Here is a 15478-nt window from a genome sequence, read left to right as displayed (position 1 = left end):
TTGAGAAGCACTCTGAAAATGGTAAGTGTCATGGAGAGGCCTTGTAATCGCCAGGTTGTCATTGGGTCACCACCCAAGCATTGTGAACACTCTTACCTCATCTTTCTTTTTAAGCTTTATTTTGTTTTAATTGACGAGTGGTAAATGTACGCATTACAGGATACAGCATGAACATCACACTGTGTGATCTTTCAAAGCCCCTTTCTACCCCCAGCTCTTCTAATGTCAATCCATCTTAATGACAAGTGGGTGAGGGCTCACCTCACATTCCCACTACATACAAAATATGCTGCAGATGGTAAAGTAGCCTTTGTTCTCCCTAAAGTGCCCTGCACATTCTTGATGAATAGATACTGCAAAAACAGTAACCTGTCTTGTATCAGCACACATGAATAAAAATAATGGGAAAAGAGGATATCAACATGAAGGACTTGAAAAATACAGAATTCATTTAATTTCAAGAGAGGTCTGCAAGTTTCTCATTCTTCTGTAAAATGCTCTCACTTTAGGAAAAATGAGAGACTGATTTCAGACCTCCCCTCCTTAGCCAAAAATAACTTTCCTCATTCATTGATAAACACAAAACTAGAATTTTACTTGTCTTTGTAAGGCTGTATAAAAACTCGTGTTTTTTGTTTTTTGTTTTTTGTTTTCAAAACTGCCACACATGTGGTATCTATTTTAAAGATAAGCCTCCCCCATGTTATTTTCTTAGCAGTCTCTCAAAGGCATGTAAGAACAGCCAGGACACAAAATTAATATAATCAATCACTCACTAAAATGCAGCTACAATTGCTATAGATAAGTGTTTGAAAAGTTTCCTACTCAAGTGGAACAAGAGCCTACAAAAGCAATTTGCCTTTCCAAGTCAAATGCAAACATCTCAGGCTCTGAAACATTTTCCTCCCAAAGATGACCTTTCATAGAGGAGACTTTGCTGGTGCTTAACAACTCCCCCAGTGCAATCACAGCACAGTTCAAATCCCAAAACTGGTAACTTTAGTACATTTGGGGACAAAAAGACAAACAATTTGAACTAAAAATAAAATCACTTACTAAAAAGTGTGTGCATAATGAAGTATATGTATTATCATCTAAATTTTCATCTCTGCATAGATACCAACTTTTCTTTTAAAACATGATGAAAATGTAAGAGATCATCCAAAGCAACTGGTGAAAACTTACCTTAGTTTTGAAATCATCTGGCAGAGTCAGCAAACTACTGCCAAACTTAAATGAAGCCTATTTCCTATTCCATCAATAAAGTTTTATTTAAAAGCAAATAAAATAAACAAAAATTCCAACATACTCATCATTTAGATGTTCTCTGTGGCTCTATTGTTATTCTTATGCTTTGATGGCATGCATAAATAATTGCAACATATTTTTATAACAACAAATTTTAAAATATTTACTGACTGGACCTTTAGACGTTTTCCCACTTCTATAAATAAAGAAGAAGCCAGGTGGTGGTGGTGCACATCTTTAATTCTAGCACTCAGGAGGCAGAGGCAGGTGGATCTCTATGAGTTCAAGGCCAGCCTGGTCTACAGAGTGAGTTCCAGGACAGCCAGAGCAGCTACACAGAGAAACCTTGTCTCAAAAAATGAGAAAGAAGGAAGAAGCAGAAGCAGAAGAAAGAAGAAAGAAGAAAGAAGAAAGAAGAAGGAGGAGGAGGAGGAGGAAGAAAGAGGAGGAGGAGGAGAGGAGGAGGAGAAGAAGAGAAGAAGAAGAAGAAGAAGAAGAAGAAGAAGAAGAAGAAGAAGAAGAAGAAGAAGAAGAAGAAGAAAATTGGTACAGTGAGAAGTTTCTGGAAATAGGCAAGATTTTAAGAGAAACTGACTAAACCAGTGATAAGAGAAATGTTCTTCCCTAGGGAACAATTTATTTGAGGAGTATAAATTTCCTTAATTCTTCCTAAAAGTAACACCATTCACTATCAGACTAATTGTAAGAGTAACAAAATCTCACAGCAAACATCAAAATAGATATTCCAGAAACTAAGCCCAGGCCTCCTTGCTAACTCCAAGCTTCCCAACGGCAGCACAGTGGCACTTTTACTTCAGATGGTACTAGTAGTGTTGTTTGAATAGATGCCTTACTTCAAGAGAAACAAGACATGTGCCAAATAAAAAACAAGTGTGAGTAAGCGGGAAGAACACCAGTCTGGTGCTAACAGAAATTCTGGATATGTAACTTGCTCTTTTCTATTAGTAAACATTGTCTCACCCACAAAATGAAGATAATCAGGGAAGCCAAGGTCAGAATTTAAATCATCATCAAGAAGGACTCAAGAATGGGACCACAGTGATAGACGACAGTAGTTAGTGATTGAGATCAAACTCAGAATAGAATGGATATCCCTACTATCCAGCCTGCACACCAATTTCAAACAAAGGCAGATCTAGCTTGAATGACTGCAGATTTAAAAGAATTATATATGATATAGAAAACCCTCCTCCTCATAGAAAAGTCCATCTCACAATGAAAAATACAGGAATTGGGAACTGTCCTTTAGATGGCCTAAAGATTATTATTCCTGACACAGACTTAATACTCACCAGAACTGATATTTCAAAACTGCAAAAAAAAAAAAAAAAAATACATTGAAAAGAAAAAAAACTCTATCAGACATAGCAATAAGGTATTAAAATAATGTAACAATACAGAACTTTTCAAAATAATTAAGGTCCTTTGAATTGATAAGGATAGATTCATTTATAGCCATGAGTTCTCAACCTGGACTACTTAACTAAATGAAAAGATGTCTTACTATACTCCCATGCCTGGGTCTGATAAACTTTGTCAGTATCAAGATCCTGAGCATGATTCATGTTTAAGAAGTAGTAGTTGAAGGCAGTAATCTTCCCATGCCTTCCTATCTAACATTGCCACATTCCGAGCTCTAAAAAAAAAATGAGCATACTCAGTTTTCCTAACCAAGAGAATTCTCTGCAAGGAGAGCCAACTCCTATGAGGCCACATGTGACCATTAGAGGCCAGTCCTGAACAGACTCTCTAAAGGCCTTTCCAACTGCTAAAGAACCTCGGCTGGCACTTATTGACAAAAGTTTGTAAGTTTCATGGGCTAAAGATCATGTCTTAAAATATGATTGGATGGGGGATAAAAGAGTAGAAAGTGAATGAGGCTTCCCCAAAGAAAAATAACACACTTTTAAGCACAAAGTTACCAAATACCTCTTTGTTTAAAACCTTTTTTATAAAGATACCATTGAAATCTTAGCTGGAACTTCTGTCTGCTTTTTACATTCAGTCCTGGTGAAGCACCACAAATAGGAAGAACTCACTGCCCCCACCACACACACACACACACACACACACACACACACACACACACACACCACACACCACACACACACACACACACACACACACACACACACACACACACACACCACACACACACACACACACACCACACACACACACACACACCACACACACACACACACACACACACACCACACACACACACACACACCACACACACACACACCACACACACACCCACACACACCACACACACACCACACACACACACCACACACACACACACACCACACACACACACACCACACACACACACACCACACACACACACACACACACACACACACACACACACCACACACACACACACACACCACACACACACACACACACACACACCACACACACACACACACACACACGCGCACACACACACACACACACACACACACATACCACACACACACACACACACACACACACACACACACACACACACACACCACACACACACCACACACACAAGTTAACTGTGACCAAATCCACTGGGTTCCATTTCTGTAGTTACGGATATTTCCTTGATTAGTAAAAAGATGCTTAAGTAAAGATCATTTTTTCTCTTCAACATGCAGACACCCTAGCACGGGGTCAGGAACAGCTGACACATCTTGACTATCACAAAGCCTTTTTCCTCAGAGTCAGTGAATATGTCAGTCCAAAATGGCTCCCACCTGGTTTTAAATTTACTAGTTATTTGTTATCTGTCAAAAACTAGAACTCTTGCCTTGAACATTATGTGTGGCAAATAAGAGCATCGGGGTCATGGAAAGGCCAAGCCAAACTCCTTTATTTGCTGCCTTACATTTAAGCCAGATATTTCTTCTGTAAACTTCATATTTTCAGTTAAACATTTTTCCTGAGAATAATAAGCATGTTTCCTGAGAATAATAACTACATAAATAGAACTAACAAAGACAGTTAGAGTGTGGATTTCAGGCAATCATGATAATGTTAGCTATTTTCTTTATGTAATTTATTTTTCCCTCTTAAAACATAATAAATGTAAAGTTGTCCCGATGCCACTGAGTTCTAATAGAAGGGTTTTTATTTTGTTTTGTTTTTAAACATGGATATGGCATTATTCACAAGGGCTTCATAAACAGTTCTCACCATAAGACACCAGCAATGACAGTTCTCTAATTGCTACCTACTATTTTGAGATAACAACTAAAATTTTAAATAAGCAGAAATTCTGAGAGAGGGTTTCATTTGTTGAAGGTCTTGATTCAGGACTTTTAAAATGACCAATAACTGAGATGAGTCAGTTTTTGTGAGATCCTATGAAGTTTGGAGTAATGAAGTTCCCACAGTGGGAAGAATCAGACCAGGTAGACATGCATGAATCAAAGTTAATGTTGTACTAGTAATTATTGACTAGTAATTCTTCCTTCCCTCATACACTGCCTGGAACCCTGGGGTGAAGACTGAATTTATGGATCTGTGGCCTGTCATAAATCAGAACCCAAGTAAGACTAAGGGATTTCTTCAGCTCAGAGATGGCTGGAGCATTTGAGAGCACCATGGAAATGGTTCCTTGGAGCAAGCAGGAGAAATCAACATCAGGTTCTGGGCAGAGTGTTGGGAGTCAAAGTCTAGAAACCCACATAACTAGGCTTAAGACAGTAGCTGAAAAACTGAAGGCTTGACAGGGGAACATTCTACAAGCCGGCTCACAGCCAGTCAGTAGAGAGTACTGTTACCATCTGGGACCCCTGTTTGGTCTGGTATAGCCTAAGAAACAGTTATGAAGCACTTACAAATGTTGGAGTTGTTTTCTAAATTATCCCACTGTTTATCAATGTAGAACTACTTCATAGAATTTCTAAAGTGAACTCTACAAGAACCCTTAAATCTTCTAAATAATATTTGCTTAGCTAAGGCAAGACTCAAGTAAAGCTGTCACATAATGCTGTCCTTCATCTAGTATGTTCTCTGCATCCTGATTCTCGAAGCACCTTTAATCAATGGCACATGCTAACATCAGCTTAATGATGCTCAATATAAAAGGCCAAATATGCACATACCCTAATCTGTGAAAGCTACGCTGATTGTTGTCCCACAGTGTACCTCCTACTGTTTTGTCTTATTCTCTATGTGGACCACACATTCTACAGAGAGGCCTCATACACTGCTACTTGGCTGCTATTTCTGATGCTTTGGTCTATTGCATGAATCCAATAAATTAGAACACTTTTGAAAAATGCTTTCTTCCTCTGCACTCTCTTCTTTGAGTGTCACAGTTCAGCTGACTTTGACTTATGTGCAGCTTCTCTTCTGTTTCTCTCCTCAATCTGGCAACACCACAAAAATAAAATAAAGCTAATGTATGATATCCTGTGTCTTTGACATATCCTTTTCATAGTAATTTGTCTTATCTGACAACTGAATGTTGAAAATTTGTAGTACATTTTAAAATAAAAATTACCTATTGTTTGACTATAAAGTAGGAGTAGAAAAAGCTGGTCTTATATTTCTTCTGTTTGCGTTCTCTTTTGTCACAATTTGTTAATTTCCCTCTATCAAATATCACATCTCTTTTTATGACATGTAACATTGTAAGTATTTTTATAGATGTAAGAGATAATGTCTTAAATTGGGGTGATATTTATCATTTTTGCTTATTTTTATTTTTTCAAGGTTTATTTTTATTTCTGTCTGTCTGTCTCTCTCTCTCTCTCTCTCTGTGCGTGTGTGTGTGTGTGTGTGTGTGTGTGTGTGTGTGTGTGTGTGTGTGTGTGGCCTGTGTTTTGTATACATAAGCAAGTGTTTGTGCAGGTGCTCACAAAAGCTAGAAGAGGGCATCCAACCCTTTGTAGCTATGAGCAGTTGTAAACTACCTACAGTGGGTGCTGGAAATAGAACTGGGATCCTCCGGAAGATTATTAAGTATTCTTAACCACCAAAGCATCTCTCCAGTCCCTGTGCCTACTTTTAAGGGATTTTCTTCTCAAACAGCAATATCTAATAAATAGCACTTCCTTTAAAAATATAAGTCTGTTGATAATTTTGGATTCTGCTTAAAGGTCATATTTACACAATACTTTTGAAAAACAACTCAGTGTCTCTGGTAATACTTGCAATAGCGCATGTCATAAAAAGACCTCAGTCCATGGCCAGAGTCTGCCACAGATACTGTCCCGATGTCCCACCTGTTCTCACTGCAGGCTGCTCCCCACCAATGCATAGCCCCAACTCATTTTTAATGTCATCTTGAATCTCTACTTTTAAAGACTTTTTTTTATTCTAGGGCTTTAAAACTTTATAACTTTCAATGGTGTTTATTATACCTGTTCCAGTGGTACACACAGAACCAGGCTTTTAATTATACAGGCTCAGGATACACTGAGCTAGAAGAAACCATACTTAGAAATGAAGAAAATGAAGCATTTGTGCATAACCAGAGAATCCACAACCATTCATCATAATTGTTTTATTTTTAAATATGTATATTATTAAGGAAAACTAGAGTCTTGATGTTCACTATGTAAAATTTCTTATAAAAAGTTAAGAAGCTTATATTATATATATATATACACACACACACACACACACACACACATATCACTTAAATATATGTAAATTAACACAGCTCAGTATATGAACCCACTATATGGGTATTTAATGTGACTTGTACCTCAAACATACATACCTATGCTGATGTTATTTAAATAGTTTTAATAGATACCTGGTGAAATTTTATTAACTTTAGAACCAATTAACTTATATAACCCACAATGATAGAAAGATACATATTAAAAACTCACAGCAAATTATTAAAGTTTTAAGGTATTTTTAATATCAAAACATAAATGACACCCACCTATTTTAGTATATACTGTATTTTAACTCCCTTGATAGAGTCATAAACATACAGAGCTTGGTAGACCCTTCCATATTGCCTATGATGACCCTCTGGTATAGGTAAGGAATATGAAGCTTGGGGACTTTTTAAGGAGTGTCCCCAAGGTCTATGAGCTAGGTAAGGTCAGATAAAAATCTCAGACCAAGTTCTCATAGACCCCTGTCCAGTGTTCTTTATAGCATGTCACAGTGTCTTTTGATTATTTGCTTGCTCTGAGTCCAAAGTCACATTTAAGGCTTCTTAAATATGGTGAAATAATGCTTTTCCCCATGCAATAGCAGCATTTAAGTATAATTTGAGGAATTCTCAAATCACTTAAAAATGTATATACTTAATAATCTACACAGAGAAACCCTGTCTCGAAAAACCAAAAAAAAAAAAAATAATAATCTTATGCTGTTAAAGAAGATAATTTGCCTATATTATATTTCTTGTGCATGATATAGTTAAGTTTAGATGATATAAATATTGCCTATTTGGATTCATGTTTTCTGTCTTACATGGAAAGGACATGTAGGTGATTACCAATTATTAAGTGGCAACAACCTTAATTTTCAATAGGTTATATTTCATGAGCAATATTTACTTTGTTCAGGCTACAGCAAGGAATAATATGGGAACATAAGACTTCATGAAAATGGATTGAATCCCATTACAGGAAATGTCAGAATCAGAAAAAAGAAGATAGTTTGATATAGACATCTCTACCCCAGTCACAGAGGATGAAGCGTATATCTGAAAATGAAGATCTAGTAAGCCTGAGCTCAACCTGAAGTCACAGCCCATTTATGAGTCTCTAGAAAGCCAATGTTTCTTAATGGATTGCTGTTTTGATATCCACATCCCAATGATATTTACAGTGAATTAAAATAATTCCAAAATCAAACATAAAACTATGCCCTCCACTTTCAGGACAAGAGCTAGCTACCTGATCTTGTTAGAAATGACTGACTTATATTTAACTTTGGTTTCTGGCTTTTCTTTGGGCTTCTTAGAAGGGTGAAGATGAGAAGAAGAAGCCATACTCCTGGTACAGAGAAACATTAGTGTCTCTCATGGAACCATTTCCCACTCCATCACTAGTCTTGGCTACTTCTGCTTATTCAAATACCTGTAATTCTAGCTTTTGTGTCTACACAGAAATATCTGATGCTCAATAAGTTTAATTTTTGTTGAATTCATCAAACAATGTCTATCATAAATCTAAAAATTTGAACATGCCCTATTGATAGAATTGTTAATGTCCCATACTTATGTTAAAGATACTAAGTATGAGTTATTGATAATATGGCCCCTCATAACTTAGTACCTGATAAATGCAATAATTTTATCAATAATGGTAGTGAATAGCATAACCATGTGCTTAATACACATGTCTATTTCAGCTACAATCTCCCATTAGGATGACAACATCTGGTTATGGATCAGATTCCTAAGCAGGACCCTTTAAGAATGAGAAGATCTCATTAAAGTGCAATATAGCTTAGCATTTTGAACACTCTTATGTTCTCTTGAACTTTTTCTTCTCTATAAATTTTACTCATTGACATTTCCCCTGGTAAGCATTAGTTTAAATCTCCATTCATTTAGGTTTCCTAGCATGATATTTGCCACCTTAACTATTTGTTGTCTGTATCTACATATGCCTCCATTCCAATGTTCCCACACTGATGTAGTTCTCATTTGTCCTTTGAGGTTCTACTGAACTTTATATTAATTATATGAATTATCTACCTCCCCCCAATATGACTCCAAAAGTAGTCAGTCTTTAGAAGATTAACTAATTCCCTGTCTGTGATATCCAGTTTCTACCATGCTATGTGACATACTGAGGTTGCTATTCATAAAAAAGAAAGAATTCTGTACCAAGTACCCTGCAAGATGCCAGAGTGATACAAACAGCAGCTAAAGAATATCATCACTTGCTATAAGTATCCCGGAAAGGCTTACACTGTGACTCTGTGTGTGTGTGTGTGTGTGTGTGTGTGTGTGTGTGTGTGTGTGTGTGTGTGACAGAGAGAGAGAGAGAGAGAGAGAGAGAGAGAGAGAAAGAGAGAGATACTGATCTTCCCAAGAGTAATTTCTACCCCAAAAGAAACCTGTACTTGCAGTCCTACAAAATTAAAAAATATTGGCAAATCATGTAGTCAGAAATGTGACAAGAAAAAGAGACAAAAACAATATATAATAATGTCCACTACAGAAAAGAGAAAAGGAACAGGATCGGCATTTGTCAGAGTCCTGCCATCTCTGCGTGAGCACTGGGCTGCTGATGTTTGCACACATCCAGGAGAGCTGAAGGAGCAGTTCTAAGATGTGAAGTTGGACTGATACTGTGTTGCCATGGAAGTAAGAGGCACAATTTCCTTCACTCCTGTGTACCCTTCCCAGCTCTTCTGGCAATAGTTACAGTTCTTTTCCTTTGTTCAGAAACAGCCCTGATTCCTTCTCAAGGCTCTGAAAGACGGCATTGTGAGGCCACATTGTGACCAAATTACATGAGAGGGTAAGTTTTCATTCCCAGACCTAAAATTAGATACTTCTGTGTGCATTAGTGCAACAGAAATAGCCATGCTTGCTGAAAGGGGCCTACTTGGTGGAGATCCCAGAACCTTATCTGTCACACAGGTCTGCTGAGGCACAGCACAAAAATGGGCAAGGACACCAGACAGTGCTGCGTGCTTGTACTGGTGCTGTAACCCAGCTCTCAAGAGGTGGGCAGGTACATGGAAGGGCCTTTATGGCACAGAGCACACAGAGTGCTCGCCAAGCAGATGTTGGTACCAGAGCATTTGATCAAAGGGAACAGATTTCCCAATAGGACTTGGAACAAATGCACTTAATTGGCTTTGGAACTACCACAAACTGTTTGCTTCAGTTTTAGGACCCATTGTGATGAAAAATTCAGTCAATACAGAATAGACAAGGATAATTCTTCCAGAAAACAACAGTTTGCCCCTGGGATATATATGAATAGCAATGGAAGTCCTTAAAGGACAGCACCAACAACATGTTTACACTAAGGTCATCAGCTAAGTACACCAGCCATTTAAAGACATCTTCTAGTTGAAGAGAATTATTCACTGCAGTCCAGCACATAAATAGATATGGTGGTATTAATAAATTCCCATGACCATCAAGCCAACAATGATGGAATGAGCAGAGTGATTGAAACAAGCTTGGATTTGGGGCTAGACAACTAACTTCATGTGAGCAGCACCACAGTGACTCTCTGCTTGCCAAGCCTCTTCAGTCCCGTGAACAGAAAGCCTCTCTGGTCACACTGTCATGAGTGATTTTTCTATGCAGACTTGTGATTACATAACACTTTATGATTCTAAAGTATTTTGGAGATGTTCCATAGAGAAAGACTATTGGGAAATACAGGGTTTCTCATATTTGTGATGGGTACTGTTGCTTTCACAAAAACTGAACATTTTTCTTAATACAAGAATGGATGAGACAATAATAGATACATAAAATGATAGATTTAGTAGCTCTTAACTAGCTGTCTGTATAGGATAATACCCCTAATCTCTATGAACTTGATATTCTATTCTTAAGATGTGAGTTGTCTTAAAGGACATGTAAGTTTCTATTCAGTTCTGAGAATCTATGGCTCTATATCCAGAAAAAAAATCTTGCATTTATATATGAGTTTATGTCAAAGCAGATGTGATGCTTTTCATTTTAACATAAAATTCCTTAAACAACTATAACTTGATACCCCTTGGGTCTGTTATTTATGAATGTCATTTATGCTATAGTAGGTGGTTCTAGTTTTTTTTTTTATTAGGCCAATAAAATTGTATAGATATCAGCTAAATTTATTTAAATACCAAGCAATTTTCATTGATGGTTCATATCATGTCCAACATGCATGAAGGGAACTGAAAGGTGAGTTTGAACAACTTTAGCATTATATGGATTGCTAGAGATGATACACAATCCTTTGGGATTTTTTTAATGTGGTCTTAATAAAACTATTCACATTAGTGCTCAAGGACAAATATCCTAAGTTTGGGTAGTCTTTGCTGTTAGGACACCAGCCTTTTAAAAAGGCAATTTCTTTTGAAATAAGTATTATCTAGAATAATATTCCATTTTCTAAGTATAGTAAAATGATTGTTCCTTTGGATATCATTGAAAGGTACCCATGAACATGATTTGAAGTGCAGTTCTGTAATTCTAGCAGGGTACTCTTGTGACCACGATGGTACAAGAAACTCTGCTTCCCTTGGACAGCCTGCTGCTCAGTAGATGCAAGGCTCCTACCTACTTCCTGTGGGAAACACTCCACAACCAGGTAGAACCAACTCCATTATGTCCACCTTCTTGCAACTGTTCTATATAGTCAGCACTTCATTGTGGGACCCGATAACTTTGCACAGTTAAATGATATGGACTCAAGCCTTTATTCCTACCTTACGGAACACCCCAATTGTAAAAGACAGAACCTTGTTGCTAACAAATGAAGAGATCAACCTTTTATAGTTGGAACTTTATATAAAGAATAAGTGTAGTGTTTTAAAAGGAGATTTCTTCTTCTGTAACTGCCATACATAATTAGGCTAAACTCTGAACAATCAGAAATGAACCTGGCTATAGCCTCAAAGGAACCTGACATACTTAAGATTCCAATTAGCAACTGCATTCTTATTTCCATTAGTCTAAAGACAAATGGGCACTCTTTAATAAGTTTAGGAGTAAAAGATACCTTCTAATCAAGGCACAGTGAGAAAGCTCTTATAATTGAAAATCAAGTGTTTGAATAGTGAAACTATTTATTTATGCAGGAATGTCAGCGTGTAGCACTGGATTGACCTTGCGCATAAGCCAACATCATGCAAGTACAAAGAGTTTCTGCAGGGAAGGATCACCAGCCACTATTTGCAACCATACCAAAACATCTAAAAACAAATAGAGTATGCCTTTGTGCCATCCAGCCCAAGTCTCAATCTTTTTGGTGAATATCTTTACAGGATTCTCAGTACTCTGGGATCAGTTTATAGTGCTCTATATTATGTTCTCTCCTTTATATGTGTGTGTGTGTGTGTGTGTGTGTGTGTGTGTGTGTGTGTGTGTGTGTGCCAGCTTCTGCTTACAAGGTCAGTTAAACCAGCAGTTCTGGTTTAAGTGCTGTAAGTGAAGGAGATACTCAAGAGTTAAAAACTTAAAGTATTGTTTATAAACTGAGATCAATCATATTCTTGGCATACATTTTAAAATGTATTTTGTATTAAAGTGATATGTAAATGTTTAATTAAATATGAAAGACTGCTTTTCTATCTTTAATGCCTAGAATTTGATGTGGTATAATGCTTTTCTTTTATAATGTTACATATATAATAAATACATTGCTTATATCAACATCATAGGTTCAATGAAACATGATCTTCCCTGCACATTTTTTAGAGGAAAAACAAAACAAAGACTTCCCTTGATAGCAAAATCCCAATGTATTTAAAAACATATAATTGGACACTTAGCCCAACACTTTAACATGAGGGATTATGTAATAACTGCTCACTTGGATATGAAATCCTATGTATTTAAGTATTCACATACTCCAGGCATATCTGACAATGCTTCTGTCTTTCTTCAAGAGTTTTATATATTATTTTTACATATTTAAAAACATTTTATTATTATTTATTTATTGTATGTGTATGTGGGCACATGCCACACCATGTATGGGGTTCAAAGGACAATGAGCAGAAGTAGGTTCTCTCCTCCCACTATGTGAGAACCTAGGGATCAAACTCAGGCCCTCAGGCCTAGCAGCATGTACCTTTACCTACAGTATCACTCCTCCAGCCTCACATTAAAAAAAAATCATCATTTTCTCATTAGTTGTTCTTTTCTAACAAGAAGGCACATGCACTGGCATTTTAGTGTTTGAGATGAGGCCCAATCTCTAACAAAAGGAAACACAAGTATATTGTTTTACATTTCTTTTTCCTTTCTTCTTTCAAATGTACAGTTGCCTGAGATATGGCAAGTGTAAGAAGTCATGTTTTATAACTTTCTTTATAACAGGGGAGAAGTTCACTGTTTTCAGTCAAGGATCCTAGTGCAGTCATATTATGACTCCAACATCGAAGGGAACATTTGGAAAAAGACCAGAATAGTTAGGAAGAACATAAAAAGAAATGTATCAGTATCTTATTTCACAGTGCAAACCGTCCCTTCTGGTATGATGAATTTGAGTATAAGTGGAGTCTGAGAATAAAGAGAGGATTCACTTCATTAATCCCATGATTTCTAGAAATAAGTTGACCAATGAAAGAGACAGGAAAGGATTCCCATATGCAGTACACAACAGCCCAAATGATCACAACAGAGCAAAAATGGTTTAAAATCAACGCCAAATTACTAGACCCAAAATGTCTTTCCAAAGTGTCCCTGCCTTCAGGTTTAAACATCTTGTCTTTGACTATAATGTGCTTGTCTATTTTATTTAAAATATCACTTACTCATTGCCTGAGGGGCAATTTTCCCTTAGTCACTTACAAAATGAAAATGGTCATAGAAGGTAGAAGGAATTCAGGGGATCTGTTGCTTGGAAACTTCAGAAGATGTTTAAATGCATTACTGCATTGTTGTTAGACAATATGAATGTGTTACTAGTCTAGAATTTGTGGATTTGTTGAATTTCTCAAGAAAATCTTTTCTGAAAACCACCACCTCACAAAAACAGCCTCATTCTTATCAATTTAGCAGGTACAGAAACAATTATTTAAGTGAAATATATGACGAGCCATTCAATATTCCAGAAAAAATGCAACTTTCCACTCACCAGGGATAGATAATGAAGTCCCAAAGTAAACATTGCTAATTACTATCATTACTTTGTTGCACTAAAAGAGTTCAATTTTATTAAAGAATTCTAGAAAGCACTAATTTAAGTAAAGTATGAATTTCGAACCAATAACTTCACTTAGCTCATAAATTAGCAAAATTTCAATTTAAATGAGTCACTTCCCTTTACCCACCAGCTCATGATGCTGTGGGCAGTACTATCAGTGTTGTTCTCTCCCTCACTTTAAATTATTCCACATTCTTATTGACATTCACATCCTTTAGTGCACCACTCAGAAATCTGGGTAGGATGATGGCCATCATGGAACGTCATCACAATCTACATGATGAATGGCTATTTACAACATGATTTCTACTATTTAAAGGAGAACATGGAATTGAGACTTTAAACTTCAAATGACACTGGCTAGCTATGTGCTTCTGTAAGTCACCCACCTGGGGCAGCATGCGATTTTCTTCTTCCAGCTGTCTGACTCTGGCCTCCAGCTGCCTAACATAGGACAAGGTTGATTCTAAAATTAAAAAGAAAGAACTCGCATTATACACAAGGTCTTGTTTGCTGTACTGTTAAGGATATTTTTGGTTGATTGTTAAATTGGACCAAGTCACTAGTCTGTTCTTTAGAAAAGAAAGAAAATTATTTCCAGAAAAAGCATTTATACTACACAGTTTTGAGTGTTGTACAATGTTAATCAGTATTCAAGAAAATTGTCAACGAGGAGGCTGAACTTTTTCACACCAGTTGGGCCTCAGAATTTCTGGGAACTCTCTTCACATATTTTTACTTGTCCCATACACCAGACATTTTTGTGAAGTAATCTGTAAACAAAATCAACTACAAGGTTTCATTAACTTTTTTAACTAGTATGAGTGTCAAATACAAAGTTTTTTTTTTCACTTTCCCAATAAGCATTAGAAGTTTTAGGAGAAACATTTATTCTTCTCCTCAATAACCTACAAATATTATCTGTGATTTAGAGAATATCCATACAAGCACTAAATATTTAAATCAGGACTGGGCTTTTACTTGGATTTTGGCTGAGTCCAAGGACCATGATCTGTTTATTTGTTGTTTCTTTCTTTTTTTGTCTGGTTTATATCTCTACCCTTCAATCTTTAAGTAAACTAAAGGCAACAGAATTGCAATTGATACTTGTTTTAAATTTTTCAAAGTTCAGATGCTGAACATTCAGAAGTGTTATGTCCCATGTCTGTTCGTACACAAACTCTCCATTTTCTAGCTTCTTGGCATAAGAGGGGTCACAGAAGGAGGAAAGTAGAGTTTTGCTCTGGGGAAGATTATGACTGATGGTAACTCTTCACTAAAATAACAATATTCAAGTGTCTCATACAGCAGGGCATGTCTGACATTACCCAAGAACAGACACATTTCAGGTATAGTAAAAAGTGCATGGCAGGTCAAACCATCCAACTTACTAGAGC

The 15478-nt window shown here is 36.7% G+C and overlaps 1 protein-coding gene across 5 annotated transcripts in view; it reads right to left on the bottom strand.

Moving 5' to 3' along the window:
* The window catches only part of Ccdc85a (coiled-coil domain containing 85A), a 198386-nt gene that overhangs the window by 29814 nt on the left and 153094 nt on the right, over nucleotides 1–15478 (bottom strand). For all 5 annotated transcript variants that reach the window (XM_052734624.1, XM_052734625.1, XM_052734626.1 and 2 more), the window contains exon 3: nucleotides 14471–14547. In XM_052734624.1, the coding sequence (XP_052590584.1) occupies nucleotides 14471–14547 (77 nt within the window). The remainder of the gene's footprint in view (nucleotides 1–14470; nucleotides 14548–15478) is intronic.

The sequence above is a fragment of the Peromyscus californicus genome, unplaced genomic scaffold (genome assembly GCF_007827085.1).
Source record: "Peromyscus californicus insignis strain IS unplaced genomic scaffold, ASM782708v3 Scaffold_13__1_contigs__length_99412109, whole genome shotgun sequence".
Classification (NCBI taxonomy): Eukaryota; Metazoa; Chordata; class Mammalia; order Rodentia; family Cricetidae; genus Peromyscus; species Peromyscus californicus.
The sequence above is the reverse complement of the archived record's forward strand: the minus strand, read 5'-3'. Positions and strand labels throughout refer to the sequence as shown.